Source organism: Melanotaenia boesemani, chromosome 9 (assembly GCF_017639745.1).
Source record: "Melanotaenia boesemani isolate fMelBoe1 chromosome 9, fMelBoe1.pri, whole genome shotgun sequence".
Classification (NCBI taxonomy): Eukaryota; Metazoa; Chordata; class Actinopteri; order Atheriniformes; family Melanotaeniidae; genus Melanotaenia; species Melanotaenia boesemani.
The window spans coordinates 37743132-37764468 of NC_055690.1; the positions used below are offsets into that span (position 1 = coordinate 37743132).

Consider the following 21337-nt stretch of genomic DNA (forward strand, 5'->3'; position numbering starts at 1 on the left):
CTTCTTCTACTGTTTATTGGCGGTTGCCGGTTGGCCAACAGCGCCACTAACTGGTAGTTAGTGATGTTTTTTTTTTTTTTTTTTTTTTTTTTTTTGATATTCTTTATTGAGATTCAGCATTGTACAAGTAAAGAGAAAATAATACAGAAGAGAAAATACAGAAGTTGAACATTATGTGAACAGTTAAATTGCGAATATAGGCAATCAATTCAATCGATAAGCAATGAAAAGCATATATATATATAAAAAAAAAAAAAAAAAAAAGGGGGGGGGGGGGGGGGGGGGTTTGAGGGGTATATTGGTCAGTTGATTCCAGGAAAAAGATTTTTGTAAGTGGTGATGAATTTGTTGCTTTTTTCATTTTTGAGTGAACACAGACATTTCATTAAGGCGTTCCATTCTGGCAGAAAGGATTGAAATCTGGGAGATGATCCAGCAAATTTCTGTTTATGGATGTAGAATTTTGCATATAGTAGTATGCAGTTAAAGATATATTGAAAATTATTTTCTTGTGGAGATTCAAAGTAGCAAATTATATCTTTAAGAGTCAGAGTAGAGCTATTTTTGTTTGTAATGGAAAAGTGTGAGTTAATATCTGCCCAGAATTTGCTGGAGACCTCACAGTCAAAAAAAAGATGAGAGATTGTTTCAGGGTGTTGTTTACAGAAAGTACACAGAACATCAATTTCAGCATATTTGGCAACAAATGTTTTAACCGGGTATATTCTATGGAGAATTTTAAAATGTGTCTCTTTTACTTTGTTGGATATACAGTATTTGAAAGGAAGAAGCCAGGCCTTTTTCCAGTCAATATTTTCAATTAATTCTCTCCAGATAAATTTGGCTTTTGATGAGATCTTATGTCTCCTCTGGAGGATTTTTCTTATGTATTGGTTGTTGCATTTCGGGTCAGCTATTTTCATTCCATCCAGAGTTAAAGAATGTTGATTCAGCGTCTTATTAGCATAACTGAGGTGACTTTTCAATAGCTGGGCTAATTCCTTAGGAACTGCACGTATAATAAGGCTAAATTCTTTGTATGGAACAGGGAAATTGTATTCTGATAAGAATTCTTCGTAGGAGTAAAGGTTTCCGGTATTTTTAAAAAGTTGTATCACATGTGTTAAGCCCCTGTGGAACCAGGTGGGAAAAAATAATGATTTATTTCTGGACAGAATATTGCAGTTGTTCCAAAGAAGAGATTTGTGAGGGGAGAAATTGTGCACAAAGGCTAGTTTCCATGAAAGAAGACACTGTTGATGGAATTTAGAAAGTTTAATTGATAGTTTGCCTGGGGTGAAGTTGCAGGATAGAAGAAAAGAAAGACCACCAATTTGATTAAATATTTGATTTGGGATGAAAAACCATAGGGATTCAGGATTGATAAGACATCTTTTCAGCCAATTAATTCTGAAAGTATAAACAGTGTCTGTAAAATCCAGGACTTCAAGTCCTCCCTCAGCCCTGGAGTTGGAAAGTATCTTTTTTTTAAGCTTGTGCGGTTTGTTTTTCCAAATAAAGTTCAGGAAAACTTTATTTATTTCAGCCATTAAATGGTCATTTATATGTAAAGATAAGGTTGGATAAACTAAGCGGGACAAACCTTCAGCTTTAGATAACAAGACTCTGCCTAATATTGATAAATCCCTTTGACTCCAGAGATTAAGAATTGTTTTAGTTTTGTTCAGTCTATTTGAATAGTTTAAGTGCTGTCTGGCGTTTGGGTTTTTGGTTATATTAATGCCAAGATATTTCACTGAGTCTTTGACAGGGATGTTATAAAGAGAGAGGTTAGAACAGTTGTGCAGAGGTAGAATTTCACATTTAGAGGTATTTAGTGTCAAACCCGATGCATCAGAAAACAAATTCACTAAGTTAATAGAGTGGGTAAGTTGGTCTTTATTTTTAACAAAAAGAGCTGTGTCATCGGCTAGCTGGGAAATTTTAACTTTTCGATTGAAAATTGAAATACCATCTAAGGATTCATCTTTCATGATGGAAATTGCCAATAATTCAGTAGTTAAAATGAACAAAAAAGGGGAAATAGGGCAGCCCTGCCTGACACCTCTATTGATAGGAAATCTTTTTGAAGTTTCTAGATTGATTATGATTGAGCTGTTAATATTGTTGTAAAACATTTTGATCACATCAATAAAGGTAGAACTAAAGCCAAAAGCTTTTAAAGTGAGGAAGAGGAATTGGTGTTCGATGGTGTCGAAGGCTTTGTAGAAGTCTAAAAACAAGATTAGGGCTTCTGGGTCAACGTTATCAGCATAATCGAGAAGATCTAGAATAAGTCTTATGTTACAACTAATGTGCCTATTCTTCATGAAACCATTCTGAGTTTCTGATATGATCTTGTCCAGGCCCTTTTTAAGTCTACTTGCAAATACTGAAGCTAGCAGTTTATACTCAATAGTTAGAAGGGAGATAGGTCGCCAGTTATCGATGAAAAGTGAGTCTTTTTCAGGTTTGGGAATGAGAGAGATAATGCCCTGTTTCATCGTGGGAATCATTTCCCCACAGCTGATGCATTTATTGTACATGCGTAAAAGAGGTTCACTGAGAATGTCCCAGAAATGTACATAAAATTCAACAGAAAGACCGTCAATGCCGGGAGATTTGCCTTTTTTCATTGAGGTGAGGGCTTGTTTTAGCTCAGTGGCAGACAAATTTGCATCACAGGAGGTTTTAAAATTTTCATCTATTGTTGGGATAAATATGCTAATTTTTTCCATAAAATCTGAGCATTTTTTGGAATCAAAGCTAGATTTATAAAGATTGCTATAAAAATCTGATACAAAGTTTGAAATTTGCTTTATATCCGTGGAAGTAGTTCCATTGATGTTTAAAGAGGTTAGAGCTTTCCTTTTGAAGTTTCTTTTTTCCAGGGCAAAAAAATAGCTTGTGTTCTTCTCTCCCTCTTCAAGCCATTTGGCCCGGGACCTTATGAAGGCACCTTTAGCAAGATCCAAGTACATTTCATCCAGTCGTATCTGGGAAGTTTTTAATTCTAATTCTTCTCCGGGGGAGAGACTGGTTTTGGATAAGAGGGAATTAAGCTTATTCAGTAATTCAGTTTCTTCTTGTTTCTTTTCCATCTGAATTTCTTTGCTTCTTCCAATAGCTTCCTGTCTAATTTTATATTTAAAGTATTCCCAAGCATTTATAGGGTCATTGTTTACATTATTGTTGAGTAGGTCAGCTGCCAATTTTTTAACAGACTCAGTAAATTGGACATCCCTAAGGAGAGAGTTGTTAAACTTCCAGTATCCTCTCAGGTTACAGCTGTTTGGAAAGGTGGCTAGTTTTAGGGTAATTTGTTTATGATCGGTTAAGGGGGCATATAAATGATCTACATCTTTAATCCACTGAAGAGCCAAGTAAAATCAACGGTGTCTGGATGCAAAAAACGCCAAGCATCTGTGAGAGATAAGTTAGTGCAAAGCTCCAGAATCTGATTTTGACTCAGTGACGGTGAGTTTGGTCTAGGAGGACATCTGTCAACCGTATTGTCAGGACATACATTTAGATCACCGCATAAGATCGAATAGGAATCTAGGTACTTATTCTGCAGATTCTTTAGTTTTTCTGTTAATAAGTTAAATAGAATTTTGTTGAGGGAAGGAGAATTAAAGCCATACACATTACAGACAAAGAAAATGGTATTTTCTTGTTTAATTATAGTAATTATCCAGTGGCCATCCGAGGAGGAAATTGTTTCTAGAATGTCACCTTTAAATTTATGTAGAAGAGTTGAAACCCCAGCAGAATGATTTGTCCCATGGCTAAAGTAGATTGTGTTACCCCATTGAGAACGCCAAAATTTTGTATCAAGTGCACTGGAATGTGTTTCCTGTAGTAGTATGAGGTCAGCATTGGAATTTCTACACAACAGAAAAAGAGCTTTCCTTTTGGTTATGTCTTTGATACCCCTGACATTAAGAGACAAAATATTGAGAGAAGAAAATCTGTAAACCATGACTAAGGAAGAAAAAAAAAAATCTAAAACAGAAACAAACAACCAGAATGTATGTATAAAGTAGGATTAATAACACTACTGTGTGTTAATGTATGTTATGAACTGAGAAACTTCACTACAAAAGAGGAGATAATTAACTATCTGGGTAGTGGAACACGTAACAACATTTAAATAAGTTGAGAATGGGAACAAGAGTAACTAAGGTTAAACTGCCAAGTATAATGAAGCAATGGAAAAAATATATATATATTTCGGCGAACAAGGATGGGGCTATAAGGAAAAAGGAGCCCAATAACATGTTCTTAACAAGAAATTATCCGGATTCAGGGGAGCAGCTGCTCAACTAAGTAAACCGTACCGGAGGGAGTGGTAGATAATACTGTATGAGTTTACGTATTTTCAGGACAGTTAACCACTTTACCATCAATGACGGCAAGAATGCCTCGGAACGAAGCCTTCTTCCCATCCTCTCTTGCCTTTTTCACCAGTGGCCAGAGTTTCTCTCGCGCTGCTCTTTCCTCCGTGGTTAAAGCTTCGGTGATTCTCAACTTGTTGTCGTTAAGAAACTTGGATCCTTTGGTCTTCCTCCACACCAAGTCTCTGATGCGTCTAAAAGCAAACAATACGATGGTTGATCTGCATGCGCCGTCTGGTCGTCGTTGTCCGATGCGGTGCACAATGTCGACACCTCCATTCAGGTCGTCTCGGATGTCGGGAGCCACTTTACTCAGGATGTTGAGAACTTTGCATCTGATGTCCTCCCCGTCTTCCTCTCGAATGCCATGAATCTTAAGCGACCATCTTCTGCTGTACCGCTCACACTCAACTACGCTAGCTTTCAGCGTTTTATTTTCGGCTTTGAGCTTGGAGATCTCACTTTTCATTTGGGTCGTAGATTGCTTTTGCTGATCCATTTCTAAGGTGAGTTGTTGTACTGTTGACGAGAGTTTCTCAAGGTGTTTCGAGGTGGTCTCGGTTGTCTTCTCTATGGCTGAGATTTTCTGGAAAGTTGCATCATGTTTTTTTGCTAACTCCTGGATAGCTTCCAGTATTTCAATGTTAGCGGTTTCACAGTTAGCGCGTTTTACCTTTTTTATTGGTGGCTTCTGAGGAGTGTCAGGAAGAGGTACATCAAATACATCAACTTGGATTTCTGAGTCAGCTTCTGGCCATTCCAAGTCTCTTTTCTCGGGGATATCAGAAAGGCACACTGCGTTGCTTGCCATCTCGACTAGCATGTTGGAGGGATCTTTGTCACTGAGCTTCATATTTGAGATATCTTTCATAGGTTTTTTTTTTTTTGCTTCTTCTTACCCATTCAGTATAGTCCAGACTAAAAAAGAAATTAGTGAGTTGTTACCGTTCTTTTCTTATATAGTTTTTAGTGCATCATTTGATAGTTAATCATAAACCTCGAAGGTTCCGGACAGATTGTGGGAAAATGCGCCCTCCTACGCCACCGCCATCTTGGCCGTCTCCACCTAACGAGCTTCACTCTCTTCGTAGTTAGTGATGTTACGCTCGAGCCCATGGCTAGTGTTACGTCACGACATGACTTCCGTGTCCAACGCGCAGCGGCAAATACAATCTCCCTTTAAAAGTTTCTCCAGTAGAGATTATTGGAAGTTAGATAAAACAATATTAGAAAATAAACAATTTAAAGCGGAAATACTGGAGACAAGCTAACAAACTTGGAATGAATGAAATTTGAGATTAGCAATAATATTTGGAAAGAGAATTGCCAAAAGTAGAAGAGAAAATGAAGCCAAAATAATTACCAAAATAATGAATCTGACAGAAATGGGAGCTCTCTCTGAAGAGGGGCTTGGAGAATTGGCTGTAACATCTTGAATTAGACAAAATTTATGAAGAAAAAGCCAGAACAAGAGAAAAAAATGTACAAAATTTTTTAATTTGGACAAAAGGTAATTTCAGTTATTCTCCCTCTCTAAACTCAGAATTGATGACCAAATATGTGAAGACCAAACACTCATATCCCATCATGTTACTGATTTCTATCAGAAGTTATATAAGACTGAGGCTGTAAGAGGAAAGCATCGATTTATTTATCAAAGATATCAAAAATGACATTAAAGGCATTGATGAAGGTTTTAAATCAACTTGTGACCAGATCAATTTAGCAGAGATTCAAACGTTATTGAGTCCCTTAAAGACAACAAGTCTCCTGTAATGATGGTCTGACACGTGAATTTTATAAAACATTTGCCAAGAAATTAGTTTCTTTGTTTGAAGAAGCCATAGACAAGGAAGAATGGCCTTCTAGCTTTCATCAAGGTCTCATTAAAGTGATTCCTAAACCAAATAAAGATAAATACTGAAACTGGAGACCAATTAGTTTATTAAATAATGATGCAAAGATATTTGCTATGATCTAGAAGGTTAAAATCAGGGTTAGATGATGAGGAACAATCAGATTTTATGAGTAACATCATGTGGTTTGTTTTAACATGGCTGCCTATAACGAATATATATTAGATGATAGTTTTGTCGATTTCTATAAAGCACTTGACACAATAAGTCATCAGTTTCTGTTTGAGGCTATACAAACGTGTGGTTGTGGAGAGCGGTCTTTATAAAGACAGTAATGGCTCTGTTGGACTGGCCCTCGGTACCACCCTGAGATTTAACATCCATCGAGGTGTGAGACCCGTCCACTACGTCCCTGTAGTTCCTCCTGGTTACAGAGGTTATGGCTGTACATTTGAAGAGGAGTTCATTTAATGGTATCATGGCGGCAGATAGAGAATTTAAATTGTCTGAATTTGCAGATGACGCAACAATTGTTTTTATCTAACAAAGATGATGTTGCCATGGTGATCTATTGAGATGTCCTCACATGTATCAGGACTCAAAATGAACGTTAGTAAATCGGTGCTATTTCCCCTGAAGGACTGCGGCATGGTGGAGTTAAATGGTATCCCAGTGAAGAAATCCTTCACATATTTGGGTATTGTCATCAATAAAAATGAAAAAGTCCGTAACAGCTCAAATTTCGACCTAATAATTGAACAAATAACAAAAAAATGGACCATGTGATTACTGAAAGGCAGAGTTTTATGTCTAAGGCTGAGGGGAGATCACAGCCGGCTGGGAATGCCGACTACAACAAAATTAGACAAGATTCAGTTCGATTTTATTTGGAAGAAGAAATGTCTTTATCTAAAACGAGAAGCATTATGTAACACACGGCAAAATGTCTGGAGGTTCTAAGTTTTGAAGCCCTGAATAATTTCAACATTAAACGGCTGACTAAATTAATTCCAGAAGATCATATTTGGAAAGCTTTCCCTGGATTTATTTTAACTCGTTTGGAGGATTCAGATTAAAGTGTGATGATGATCCTGATAAATTACCTGTGAAATTAACTCATTTTCACAAGCAAGCTTTGCTAATATCCAAACATCATTTTTCACTTACAAACTGTTACAACTGGAACAACAGGAGTATTTTCAATAAAAACAAATCTTTGTATAACAAAAATGGATTGATAATACTTTTAGTTTAATTACTTTCAAGAAATGATGGTCAGCTGTTACTTTATGAAGAATTTATCTCTAAATGTAAAATAGCAGTCACGCCTAAAGAATATATTTTGTCTTTACGGCCATCCCTCCAACATTTTACAACTTTTTATTGGACACAGTGCTGAGCTGAACAGAGTAGCTCCTGTCAACAGTCTTTTTCTAAGAAATATGGACGTCGTTAAAGACCAATGATCAAATAAATATATTAGAAATCTTTGGTTGATGTAACTGTGCCTTCTGCCAGAATTGTTCTCTCATTGGTTCTATTGAATGGAAAAAGACGTGGGTGTTAAAAATAAATTCTGTCTTAATAATAAATCAAAAGAAGTTTCTTACAAAATTATACACAAAATAGACCCAGAAAAAAAAAGATTTAAGACTGACATGGACTCCTGTACGTTCTGCGATCTGAATGAAGAAACTATTGAACATTTGTTTCATCTTTGTTTGTTTACTCGTTTTTTCTGGATCAATGTGCAGAACTTTATCAAAAAGAAAACAGATCACTCCTTCAATCTGCAAGAGAAGGACATTTTTTTTATTTTGAGGACAACAAAGAGGAAAAGGACTTTTTTTTGTTCAACTGATTAAAGTTTTAGGAAAATTCCACATTCATAGGAAATGGTCTGATGGCAAGCACCATTATTATTCTCAAAAGGTATGAAAACTAAATTTATTTATAAAAATTATTATTTGTATAGATTGTTTCTTTACTTTTACTCTCTCTTATACATGTATGTGTATGTATACTTTGTACATATATAGAGAGCATTTTTATATACCAATTGTCTTTAATTTCATTTATTGCCTGCACCTCTGGCAAACAGTTGTTGTTTTTTATATATTTTGCCGACTTCCCAATGTCAGTGAAAAGAGTGTGAACTCCTACAACTCAAGCCGAGTTGTGAATGTTGGTGTGCTGGCAGGTGGAAGTCTGGAAGGGAAAGTAGAGGCTTTGATGGAAAAAGAATTTAGAGGTTGAGGTGAGTAAGTAGCTAACATCAGGGTGTCAGACACCAAGCTAACTTTTTTTTTCTGTGTAACATTAACTATTTTTTTACTTAGCAATGTTAGAATAAATACCTGGTATGATGGAAATGTCTTACAAGCCTAGTACAGGTTTGACAGCTAAGGACGTTACCTAGCTTGTTAGCACCACCTAGCACAACTCAGAGCGTTGTCTTTTAGCAGAGTCGGAGCGGTTATGAAGGTTAGCAAAGTTGTTTTCACTCAGGTGCATGTTGAGGGACAGGAAGTGAAGGCAAATACTTGTGTTTGTGCTATCGGGAAGGCCGAGTGCCATCACGTAGCAGCTCTCCCCATCTGGGCTGAGAACAACTGTACCTACTCGGATGTTAAGTGTTTGTGGAAGACGCTGCGACTCACAAAACGGAGGAAATCACAGCCAAGAAAGTGTCTGAGATTGCAGCTTCCGCATCCCAAGGTTAGTATATAAAGAATAAGTCACGATTTGTGTCTTGTTGTCATGGCCATGACCCTACGTTTTCTTTCTGTGCTACAATCTGAACTTGGCTTGCAGAGAGTTGTAAATGAACGGTGCTGCTGGCAGGAGAAATGTGAGGTGGTGTGACAAAGTGGGTGAGTTCACACCATTTGCCACTGTTTCGTCTGTTGAAGCGGGAGTCAGTTCGCTGTTTAATATCCTTAGTTCTGTTTATTTGGTTAAAACAGTTTTGTTTGTTAAATGTCATTGGAATGTTACTCACCATACTTACCATGTGTTCCAGGGGCAAAAGGAGGGAAAAGTACATCACTTCCTGCATTTATAGGGTTTGTCCTGATTTGATGATGTCACTGGAAGGGTTTAAGTATGGGGGGGAGATTGATTATGTTTTGTTACAGGAATTGTTTGATTTTTCTATTACCTAGTTCTGTGGGTGGTACCAGGATTAATTTATTACCAATTGTGTTTGTTTATTTAAGTTGACTGGGATTTGGTAATTTAAATTGTATGTTGAATTTAGGTTGAATGAACAGACTCACCTGTTAAGTGAGAGGAACCCAGGGAAGCCATTTTGGGGATAGAACTCAAGCCTATATAAGGCTGGCCTTTAGTCTATGGGGGGGACCATGATGATGCAGCAGGGTGCATGGCTAGTTTAAGTTTGGTTTATTAGATTTCAGTTATGTTTAAGTTAACTGTTGAGCTACATTATGTTTCTTTGCTTTTTCCACTTATATTTTGTTAAAACATGCACCTTGGACAATAAATTCTTGCCATTTTTGGAAGACCTCTGCCTACTGCCATCTTTCTGCCACTCTGGTCACACAACCTACAACAGGTGGATTTCTCCCTTGGATCCATATCAGTTCACCATCATCTTTATTTCAGCGGGAATTAAACCACCTGTCAGCCAGGAGAACAGAGAATGGGCATGGTCGTCTTTGGCTCAGCTTGACCGTTTTCCAGGTCTGGGTTGGATTCTGGCTCCAGAACCGCCTCAGGTTGGATCTTCGTGTTTTCTTAATGTTTCATATCCTGCTTCATCAGAAACGTCACACAAACTTTAAATCAGTTACAAATGAGCAAAAGCTGAAGATATCCATCCATCCATCTTTCCATCCATCCACCCATCCTTCCATCCATCCCTCCATCCATACCTCTTTTCATCCATCCATCCCAACATCCATCCATACATCCTTTCATTTATCCATCCATCCATCTTTCCATCAATCAGTCCATCCATCCATCCATCCATCTATTCATCCATCCATCTGTTCCTCCATCCATCCATCCATCCATCCATCCTTTCATCCATCCATCCATCCATCCATCTTTTTAACCATCCATCCATCCATCCATCCATCCTTTAGGGGACAATCGACCATTCACACACACACACTCCTAGGGAGAATTTAGAGTCATCAATTAACCTAACATGCATGTCTTTGGACGGTGGGAGGAAGCCAGAGAACCCGGAGAGAACCCGGAGAGAACCCACACATACACGGAGAGAACATACAAACTCCACACAGAAAGGCCACGCCCCCCAGGTTCAAACCTCCTCCCAGCCAAGATTCGAGCCAGCAACCTTCTTGCTGTGAGGCTGCGTTGCTAACCACCACACCACTGTGCAGCCCATTTTTGTGTTGCCATTTTGTGTGAACTTCCCTTTCTGGCCCCAGGCTTGTGATTGGGGAATCATTCATGAGTAAAAGGAAAAGAAGAAACATGAGGCACACTGGTGTGAACATCCAGTTATCTATGATACAGGCCAGAGCCCTCGATACACTCAGAGTCGCTGTAAGAGCGGTCACCAGGGTCATGGAGCCTCCAATAATTCCCAACAAACCATCCATAGAGGGTGATTCCACTGAATTTGGAGCAATATAGACGACAGCTCTTGATAAAAAAACTACAACACTTAGACTCTTCAAACCTGGACTGAAATATCCTGAACAATATTCTATTTGTGAAAATGAAATAATTGAAAGTGTAAGTTGCACAATTTTTATAAAAGAAGGCTCCGTTTCTCCATTTTTAGGCTGACAAGCACTCGCCTCTCACTATATAAAAGATTATTATTTTATAGAGATATTTTTTGTCCATGCTTCATCTTCATTAGCCTGTTTGAAAGTTTGTTTCTGTTTCTGTTTCTGACTTACCTTCCCATGAATGAAATATTTCAGACTCGCTCTTCCTCTCCTGCTCATTCCTGACCTCCCATCTGTGTTCAGACCAGACCTTCTTCACCCCACTTCAATAAAAGTTTCTTTTGTATAGAAGTGCATCTATAAATTAGATGCTCTTTAATAAGAGATTACATCTAGTTTATATACAGACAATAAAATTACCTTGTTTGGTCGAAGTTTGTTTCTGGGAGCCTTCATCCATCACCTGGAAAATGTCCTTGTCCTTAAAGTTAATTTCTATGCATTTGATTTTTATTAAGTGAAGGTTATCATTCGGGTCAAATGTATATCCTTCCTCCGTTTACCTGCTGACCTTCCTCTGAAAGCAGCACATTTAGGTTAAATCTGACCCCGTCCCTGCAGGTCATGGAAGAGACTTCAAGAGACAGGTGTTTGCAGCTGGAAAGAAACTCTGACAAGTCTGCCATTATCTTGTCCAGCTGAGCATCATCGTCAAAGATGGTACCCACCTTTCCTCAAATGTATAATGAGACCTCACCTGAGACGATGGCCTGAACAATAGAAATAAAAAGAAAGAAAACTGTGAATTTTCATCAATCCCAGCTACTATCTGGTGAGAGGCATGGTTCATCCTGGACAGTTTGCCAGTATAATGAACATGTCCTAAAGTATTTGAGCTTCACAAGATTTAATGAAATACATGCTCACCCTCAGCCGTTCCTCTGCATGTTCATCATCAGGAATGAATTTGACCAGTATTTTTAATATTATTTTGCCTTTTCTTCCTTGGTTTCAGCTGCTTTGTAGTAGAGCAGAAAATAAAATGTTTTCTTTTAATAAACTGGATTAATATTAATTATTAATGTTATCTGGTAAGCAGTCCCAGAACTCTTGCCCATGCCTAGTAAATTACTACCCATACTTGATCCGACCATGAAAACATGGCCAATACAGGTTTTTTTCCCAAGTTTTTTTCTCCATGTTTACGTTTGTGATGGGAGTGTCCACACATCAGGCTTCTGGGCTTCTTCCAGACCAGTGCCAGTTTTGTTGTATCCCCCGGTCTGTGGAATACCACCGAGTGGTTTGCATCACTCAGGTAGCGGCTAGTTCACACCTGTGTGAAAAAAGTTCTAAGTCAACGTGTCAGCAAGTTGAACAGAATTAAATAACATAAACCTCCATTAAAGTGGAGGAACAATAAATAAAATAAATGAGCCAAGTGGCAACAATAAGGTAGTGATGTTACAGAAGATAAAGTTATACTTAATAAATACCATAGTAGAGCTTCAATACTTTCACTGGCCTACTTGTCAACATCGGCCTGAAAATCACAGAAATCCTCACATCCAGGGAAAAAAGAAATAACAGATTTGATAGATGAGTAAATTATGCCAATATCATGCTAACAATATGTTTTTAAATAAAAGCTACACATAAAAAATAAGCAAAAAATAAACTGGATACTGTAAATTAAACAAATATTGGGGATTTAAGATTTACTTCTGGACACAGGTACGCTAATGGTACAGGTATGCCACTGGCACAAGTACACCACTGGCACAGGAACACTACTGATACAAGTACGCCACTGGCACAGTTATGCTACTGGCACAGGTACGCCACTGGCACAGGTACGCTATTGGCACAGGTTCGCTAAGGGTATAGGTACGCCACTGGCACAGGTACGCTAATGGTACAGGTACGCTAATAGTACCGGTATGCCACTGGCACAGGTATGCTACTGGCACAGGTACGCTACTGACACAAGTACGCCACTGGCACAAGTACGCCACTGGCATAGGTGCGCTAATAGTACAAGTATGCCACTGGCACAGGTACGCTAATGGTACAGGTATGCTACTGACACAAGTACACCACTGGCACAGGTATGCTGCTGATACAAGTATGCCACTGGCACAAGTACGCCACTGGCACAGGTATGCTACTGGCACAGGTACGCTAATGGCACAGATACGCCCCTGGCACAGGTATGCCACTGGCACAGGTATGCTACTGGCACAGGTAAGCTACTGGCACAGGTACACCACTGGCACAGATACGCCACTGGAACAGGTATGCCACTGGCACAGATACGCCACTGGAACAGGTATGCCACTGGCACAGGAATGCTACTGGCACAGGTACGTTACTGGCACAGATACGCCACTGGAAGAGGTATGCCACTGGCACAAGTACACCTCTGGCACAGGTATGCTACTGGCGCAGATACACTAAAGGTACAGGTATGCCACTGGCACAGGTACACTAATGGTACAGGTACTCCACTGGCACAGGTACGCTACTGGCACAGGTACACTACTGGCACAGGTATGCTACTGGCACAGGTACGTTACTGGCACAGGTACGTTACTGGCAAAGGTATGCTACTGGCACAGGTACGCTACTGGCACAGGTACGTTACTGGCACAGGTACGTTACTGGCACAGGTACATTACTGGCACAGGTACGTTACTGGCAAAGGTATGCTACTGGCACAGGTACGCTACTGGCACAGGTATGCTACTGGCACAGGTACGCTACTGGCACAGGTACACCACTGGCACAGGTATGCTACTGACACAAGTACGCCACTGGCACAAGTATGCCACTGGCATAGGTACGCTAATAGTACAGGTATGCCACTGGCACAGGTACGCTAATGGTACAGGTATGCTACTGACACAAGTACACCACTGGCACAGGTACGCTGCTGATACAAGTATGCCACTGGCACAAGTACGCCACTGGCACAGGTATGCTACTGGCACAGGTACGCTAATAGTACCGGTATGCCACTGGCACAGGTATGCTACTGGCACAGGTACGCTACTGGCACAGATATGCCACTGGCATTGGTACGCCACTGGCACAGGTATGCTACTGGCACAGGTACACTACTGGCACAGGTATGCTACTGGCACAGGTACCCTAATAGTACAGGTACGCCACTGGCACAGGTACGTTACTGGCAGAGGTACGCCACTGGCACAGGTATGCTACTGGCACAGATACGCCACTGGCACAGGTACGCTAATGGTACAGGTACACCACTGGCACAGGTACGCTACAGACACAGGTACCCCACTGGCACAGGTACGCTAATGGTACAGGTACACCACTGGCACAGGTAAGCTACAGACACAGGTACGTTGCTGGCACAGGTATGTTACTGCAGCCCGTTTAATTAATAAAAACTCTTGATGGAAGTCCAATTCCAGAAGCAGGCCGATCTCATGTGGATGGCGTGCCTCAGTGGGTAGAGTGGTCGTCCTGTAGCCCAAGGTTTGCCGGTTCGATCACGGCCCAGAGAGCTCATGTTGAGGTGTCCTTGAGCAAGACACCAAACCCCTAATTGCTCCTGATGGTTCGTTGTTAAGCGCCTTCTACCAGCAGTTTGTGAATGGGTGAATGTGACATACAAGTAAAGCGTTTTGGATAAAGGAAGAAGAAGAAGAAAAAGGAAACAGAACGGCTTTAAATAGTTGTGAGCTAATTTGCATTTTTCTTCTTTAAACTCTGCAGACTCAACACAGGCCTGTATGCTCGCCTAGTTTTTTATAATGCTCCTCTGGTTTTAGTGAAGCTCGACGACAGCAGTGAAAACAAAAGATAAACAGTTGTTTTAACCTTTAATGCTCGACTTGTGAAAAAATGTATTTTTAGTTTTTATTATTTTCTTAATATGAGGCCTTTATTTGGTCCTTTAATAAAATGTAACAAAAAATTAACAAATTTCTCTGGGACATATTTACCATTTATAACTATGTGATATGTCAAAATTATTATAGTGTGCTTTTCTGCTTCCTGGTGTCTATTAGGGAGCAGAAGACAAGATTGTCTTCAACAGGATGATATCATTATCCCTCACATTATTTCCTTATTATTTTAAAATATATTTTTATGGAATAAAGCCTGGGTCATGTCGTCTTCTTTGTGCTGATGAAGATGGAAAACTTCAGTTGTGTCATGCAGCTACTGCTTCACACAGCACAATAGAAATACTCCTTTTAAGTGGAAAGATGAAAGTCTTGAAAAGTCTAGGTGCTGTAGTTTTTTCAGAGGATCTGGTCTAACGGAGTCCAGAAGGCAAAATCGTCATAAAATTAGTCTAATTTTCATTTTCACAAAGAGAATAAAAGTTTCATAAATCAGAAACTGTGTTTTAATGAATCTGGATGTTGTTTAGGATATTTCAGTCCAGGTTTGAAAAGCCTAGGTGCTGTAGGTTTTCATCAAGTGCTGTCTAATGTGGTCCAAATTCTGTCATGGTTTCTGGGTGTTGGTGTGTGTTATGTTCATGTTTTTGGTTTTCTGGTCATGTTATGCCACGTATGACACTGGACTACTGTAACAACGCAATTTCCCTTCGGGGATAAATAAAGTTGTCTATCTATCTATCTATCTATCTATCTATCAAATAAGTCAACAAGTATTGTGTTGTACAAACTTAAATTCTAAACCTAACTGAAAGGTTAAGTCATGAGGGTTTACACTGAAGACGCATCATGCTGAACCTTTGCACTTGTCACGATGTTTATTGTTCCACATCTCCATCACGATCTTAGAAAACAAGCGTTTACTTCCACTGATGATCTTCAAGATGAGAAAAGATATGTTGAAACAATGCATTTAGGTGGCGTTAATGACTGTAACGATGACAATAACGGTAAAAAAACATCTTCCCCAGCTCACCCTGCCTCCATGCTCCAGGCCCAAACCTGACACAGGTAAGCGTACCCATTAATGAGGCCAACACACCCACGGTGCCACCCACAATCACCGGTGATGTCACCACACATACTTTATATGGGCAAATAAATAACCCACATATGGCTCCTACAGTGTGTGAATAGAGATGCACAGGGAATCAGTGAAATCAGTAAAAAACAGTTAATTAGGAATCAAATTTAGGTGATTATTTGTTAGTTATTGGTGGAACATGGAAAGCAAAAGGGTAGTTTCAGTGGCTTCATATCAAACCAATAAGCCTCTTTACAGGAAGACTTTGATGAAAACCAGTTCTGTAACAAACTGTTAATTACAGTAAAATACTGGCAGCATCGTTAATTATACATCGTCCTGCTGTATACTTTACAGTATGTTACTGCAGTAAACAGCTGGACGTTTCTACAGCAGCATTGCTGTTCAATTTACAGTATATTCTTATTCTTAATATTCAATATAAAATAGGTATCCTAGATTTGTTAACTAGTGTGTTGCAACATAAAAAAGACTTAGAAATGGTAAGTTTCATTATGTCAAGCAGCATTTATTTGAAAAAAAAAAGGTAAAAAATTAGCTGATACAAAGTCCTTTACCTGATGGACCATTTAAAAAAGCATGCGGGTTAGTCACTTGAACCTGAACTTTTTTGATAAGTATGATAGAGGGGAAGACATGTAGTTGTCCAAAATAAGTCACATTAAAAAACAAGAAATTGCCTTGTAAAATAATACTGTCAACTAACACAAAGACTTGTTGTGGAAATTTCATATTATTCCCTTTATTATATTATGTCTACTGATCCCTCTCAGGGTAAACAGCTTGTTTAGGTTCTTGGTAATTAAGTTTAATACTGAGTAGCCTGTTGCTATCATGCATTCTTTAGAACAGTTCGCTCTGACCTGTGTGACTTATCTGATACCAGCCAGGCGCCTCAGGATGACCCGGCCGGGCATCCTGTCTTAATGTCACTGGGGTTGTTTATGTGCTCAATAAGTGTCTAATCCTGTGTGAGGAACAGACAGTCTCTTTGTTTTTATCTTACAAGATATATGATGTGCTGTGACGTGATCATTCTGCTTAAAAGATGCTGCCTGTATGTTTCTTATCAGATTCTGTTCAGACCTCTGTGCTGTCAGACCTCTGAACAGTCTCTCAGGAATTGCGATTCTATTCTTTCTATTCTTCCTATTCTTTCTATTCTTTGTATTTTATTCAGTGTTCGAATAAACTTGTAATCATTCTTCACTTCAGAACCAGACTCCTCATTCCTTGACAGAGTAACATTTCTTGCCTCAACAGACTTTCTGAATGAAGCATTAACTGTGACCCTTCCTTTTGAGTAAATCTAGAAATGAAATAAGATGAATTAAATAGAAGATAAATGGAAATAAAGCGCTGTACCACTCAACACTGCTGCCTTTTCAATACAGAATACTGTTTTTTAGTGGAATTTGTGGAAAGAACAACATTAAGCATCCGTATGATGCAAGGTGAACACGAAATATTTCACTTTTAAACTAAATCATATAAAACATGTGCACATTGTTTTATAAAGATTTTTAAAAGATGACTTTCTTTAGCGCTAAATCAGAGCACCAGCATCAACACAATATTTCACACACTGCCAGGATAAATCAGACGTTCTGCCTCAACAGTCCAAATCTAAATAGAAGTGTTAGACTCTCAGGTCGTGGGTGCCTTAAACTGAACTAAAACATGTTTTCCAGAAATATAAAGATGAGGCTCTGAGGCTGTTTAAAAGAGCCACACGCTGTTTTTATACAGTAATTCTAAATAAAAGAAATCCTTCAAGAACATTCAGGGACAAGTTGCGTCCATGCTTTTCGGGGGCTGGAGGGGTTTGTTCTCACTAGCCTGTATGAAATTCCACTCAGTCCATGAGCATGGAGCTACGTCACTGCCAAATACCTTGATGAGTGCATTGATCAATTCAGCAGCGCATTTCTTAATCGAGAGAGCGCATTGCTCTGATCGCAGGAGTTTTTAATTACTCGCAGGGCCGTGAACGCAGCATAGCGAGCATAAACACGTGCCCTCACATACTGTGTGACAGCTTTCATACACTGTAAATTTGAACATGCCATTTCAACTTAAAAAAATGAGTCAAAGGGCTGCCTTAAAATTTTTAGTTAGGTGGAAAAACACAAATTGTTCTTCTAACATCACCTTATGTTATCTTGATTAGATATTCCCTGTTGAAAAAACCTCTGTGTTAGTTTGTTTGATTTCGATTTGTTTGCTGATATAACTCCTAAGAGTAGTTATTTAAACTTGCAAATCTAGTTCACCTTAATTAAAATTGTCAGTTGTATAGACCTTTACTTCTAGTTTGATCAATATGGATTTGTTAATGCAGTGTACTCTTTCATTTAGTTGGTTGAACTTGCAAGTCTACTTCAGGTCAATTTAAATAGTATGGTCATTTGAATTAAATTCCTTAATTTACTGAACTTAATCTGGACTTAAATATCTATATCAACATAACTACTATGGTCTGCTGTGTTAACTTTGTCTTATTACATTTGATTTAAATGTGTTTGTCACTCATTTTTGGATGTTTAAACTTCAAGATTTACTTCAGACTGGCTAACTAACTAACCTAATCATACAAAACGTCACATACCAAAAACTCAGTAAAATATTTTCAATTGAAAATAGTATATGTTACAGTAGATTACAATAGTTGGGTGTTGCAAGCTTGGTTTAAAGAGAACACTAACAACCACCAATCAATGAACATTCAACATTTATTTTTGTGAGCATGGCATGACATGGCTTGAGTGGCTTTACATGTACACAGAAGGGTGTCTCCATGAAATCAAGTCAGTAAGAGGCCACATCAAGAACCCTGTTGACCGTGCTTCTCCACAAGGGGAAGATGACAGAAGTTTGACAAGAACTAAAAAGCTCATCCACCCCCATAACAAAAGACCTAAACTGTAAATCAGAATCTCCCACTTTACAGCCGATGGACATGCATGAGATGAGACATCAGAGTTCAGGGCACCATATTTTTACAACGGTCTTTTTGTTAAAACAATGCAGAACTGAAAAAGTATCAACATTCAAAATCCTTGAGAACCTTTGAATGAATCTGTATAGTGTACACTGCCCTAATTCTTTTGGAATAAAATCTCTGAGAACAAAGATGCTAATGAACAAGTTCTGCTGCTAACTGTGCCATTATGTTTGCTCATTTAGTAATGTACCAAAGAGAAATTGTGAATTTCAAAATAATGTGTGCAACAGATAAAATAAATGTCAAATAAAAACGTCAATATCAAATTCAATTTTAACAGGCAGAGAGCAGTTATCAGAGCACAGTCTTAAACAGTTGTCCGAAGGAGTCTGTTTCGTAACCCATGCACAAGAGAGGAACACTGTCCTCCACCAATGTTCATGAGGACCTTCTGAATGACTTCAAAGGTGTACCTCAGTTTTTTTGGGTAGTCGATGTTGAGGGCAAAAAGAAGTCCCATCAGCATGGCAACAGCATTTGGGACATCCCTCAGATCACACAGGAACACTGCTTCCTCGAGGACCACTGAAACATCAATGATGTCTTCTCCTTCTTTCACCAACACAATGCCAGCTTTCATTCCCTTTGTAAATACATCCTCATTGTCTGTAGCCTATACAAATTTAAAGGAAAGTATGTTTAGGTGTGTGTCACTTTGTAGGATTTACACAATTCAATATAACTTCTGACGACTGTAGTCAAGAAATTAAAAAATGCTTACCTGCACAGTCTTGAAAAGGCATGAGGGATCCTCCTTGAGAAAATAAGGAAGGCCCAGCAGAAGAACAGTCCTCTTCTTCAGTATGGAGCTCTGATTAAAATGAAAAAAATATTTAAAAAATATAGCTGTTTGTGTCTGGATTCCATGACAAGAGCAGGAATAGCATTGAACAGATTTAGGCCGGTTTAATGATGTAATTCATATTACAATTTGATCATGCCTAATCAGATCCTCCAAGAATCCAAGTCAGGATGTAACATACTTTTGAATACTATTACTGGGTCCAAGCTGCTGCCTGTATCTGAATACCATTGATTTTGTTTAGATTGAAAAAGAGATCAGGAAAAGGGAAGGTGAAATTACAATTTCATTGCCAATTGCAAATTATTTCCTCAATCTTTGCAGTAGCAGTTGGTTTGGGAATATTTCAAAACAATGTATAGCAGTGCATTATCTGTGCCACAAACTGGAATCCCTGATACAGACAGCTCGTGGGACAGGTACACAGAAAAAAGGGAAAGTAAAAGACAGGACTCTCTCCTGAGAATATTTGGTGTTCAGATTAGTTATGAGAGCCATACAAATACACATTATGGGCAAGAAGATGGTAACAACAAATGTGTGAGACATGGAAGAAAAAAAAAAGTACTACACTTACATCATCAGCAAGACTTTTTGTGAGCCTCTGCAGACCAACAATCCCACTTTTTGCATTGTACAGCTCCAGGAACCTCACCAGATACTGATCTAGCCCAGCATAGAGGGAACCTTTCAGGCTAACAGATGTCACGCGAGCAAATTCTGCTTCAATCTGTTGTAGGCAAGAACAGAGGGTCAGTCAGTGTGCTTTAGGAAAGTGTTTAGACTGAAAAAGTGAAATACAAGACAAATTGTGAGCTTGGTGTACTTTTCAATAAGTGGTGTATCATGTACAATAAATAATAGTTTCACTGCATTTTTGAAATACAGAGGAGTGCAAAAGCTCAGCAAAATGGCTATAACCTTCTATAATATAGCATCCACTTAAACTAAACACTTTCGTTGTCTAAAATGTGTTTGATGTTACACATTTGAAGCAGTACACTGGTTAACTTCCAATACTTGAGACTCATGCTGATTCTCCAAACCTGGGTCCATGTACTGTAGGTAATGCGCAGGTTATACAAACTACCTGATAAACCCTCTTTGAAATAATCGACATATGATTATGACTGAGCAAAATCTCATTTGAAAACAAGCATCAAACAGAAGGTGCACCTGCTGCTCAGAGAACAAGGCTGGCCATCTTTCTTTGACTTCTGCCACAAGTGGTTCTTCTACCACAATCTCTTTTCTTCGTAAAGGAAAAGTTTTTTTCATCATATCACCAATTTGCTTCCAGTCAATCTTTCTTTTCTTCATCTCATTGGCCATGGCTGATCTCTCCATGTCAAGATGACTTTCAGCTGTCCCTTCTGGAAAATCTGGCAGAAAATTAACTTCTGACTTTTTGGGCCTCTTCAGGGTTTTTGGATTTGATGTTCCAGAAGAACGTGCATTGACTTTAAGCTCAGAGCATCCAGCCACTCGCAACTTCTGCCGGAAGTTGCCCATTTTAAACTTTAAACTGAACTTCCAACAATACCACCCACTGATAGAACCGGGTTCCTTCAGACAAGGATGCTTACTGATAAGAGCTTGGGCCACTTGATCATATTCTTCACGTG

The 21337-nt window shown here is 38.9% G+C and overlaps 1 protein-coding gene and 1 long non-coding RNA gene across 2 annotated transcripts; one reads left to right on the top strand and one right to left on the bottom strand.

Moving 5' to 3' along the window:
- The first annotated feature begins 8376 nt into the window (after positions 1-8376).
- LOC121646068 lies at positions 8377-10718 on the top strand. The gene is made up of 3 exons (XR_006011552.1): positions 8377-9109; positions 9831-9993; positions 10675-10718. It is a non-coding gene; the product is annotated as an uncharacterized LOC121646068 (long non-coding RNA).
- A 7943-nt stretch (positions 10719-18661) lies between these two features.
- LOC121646244 lies at positions 18662-21132 on the bottom strand. Its single transcript, XM_041995140.1, has 4 exons — positions 20889-21132; positions 20290-20442; positions 19632-19721; positions 18662-19523 (listed from the first exon to the last, which is right to left on the bottom strand). Exons 1-4 carry the CDS (start codon positions 21057-21059, stop codon positions 19218-19220), a joined length of 720 nt encoding a protein of 239 aa, XP_041851074.1. The 5' UTR covers positions 21060-21132; the 3' UTR covers positions 18662-19217.
- Positions 21133-21337: the final 205 nt, after the last annotated feature.

What these genes read in the sequence shown, in the direction of transcription:
- LOC121646244 (XM_041995140.1), bottom strand. Translation starts at nt 21,059, where the DNA reads ATGGAGAGATCAGCCATGGCCAATGAGATGAAGAAAAGAAAGATTGAC. An exon ending in CCTTGTTCTCTGAGCAGCAG is followed by an intron (nt 20,443 to 20,888) that starts GTGCACCTTCTG and finishes TGCCTACAACAG; the next exon opens with ATTGAAGCAGAATTTGCTCG. An exon ending in CAAAAAGTCTTGCTGATGAT is followed by an intron (nt 19,722 to 20,289) that starts GTAAGTGTAGTA and finishes CATTTTAATCAG; the next exon opens with AGCTCCATACTGAAGAAGAG.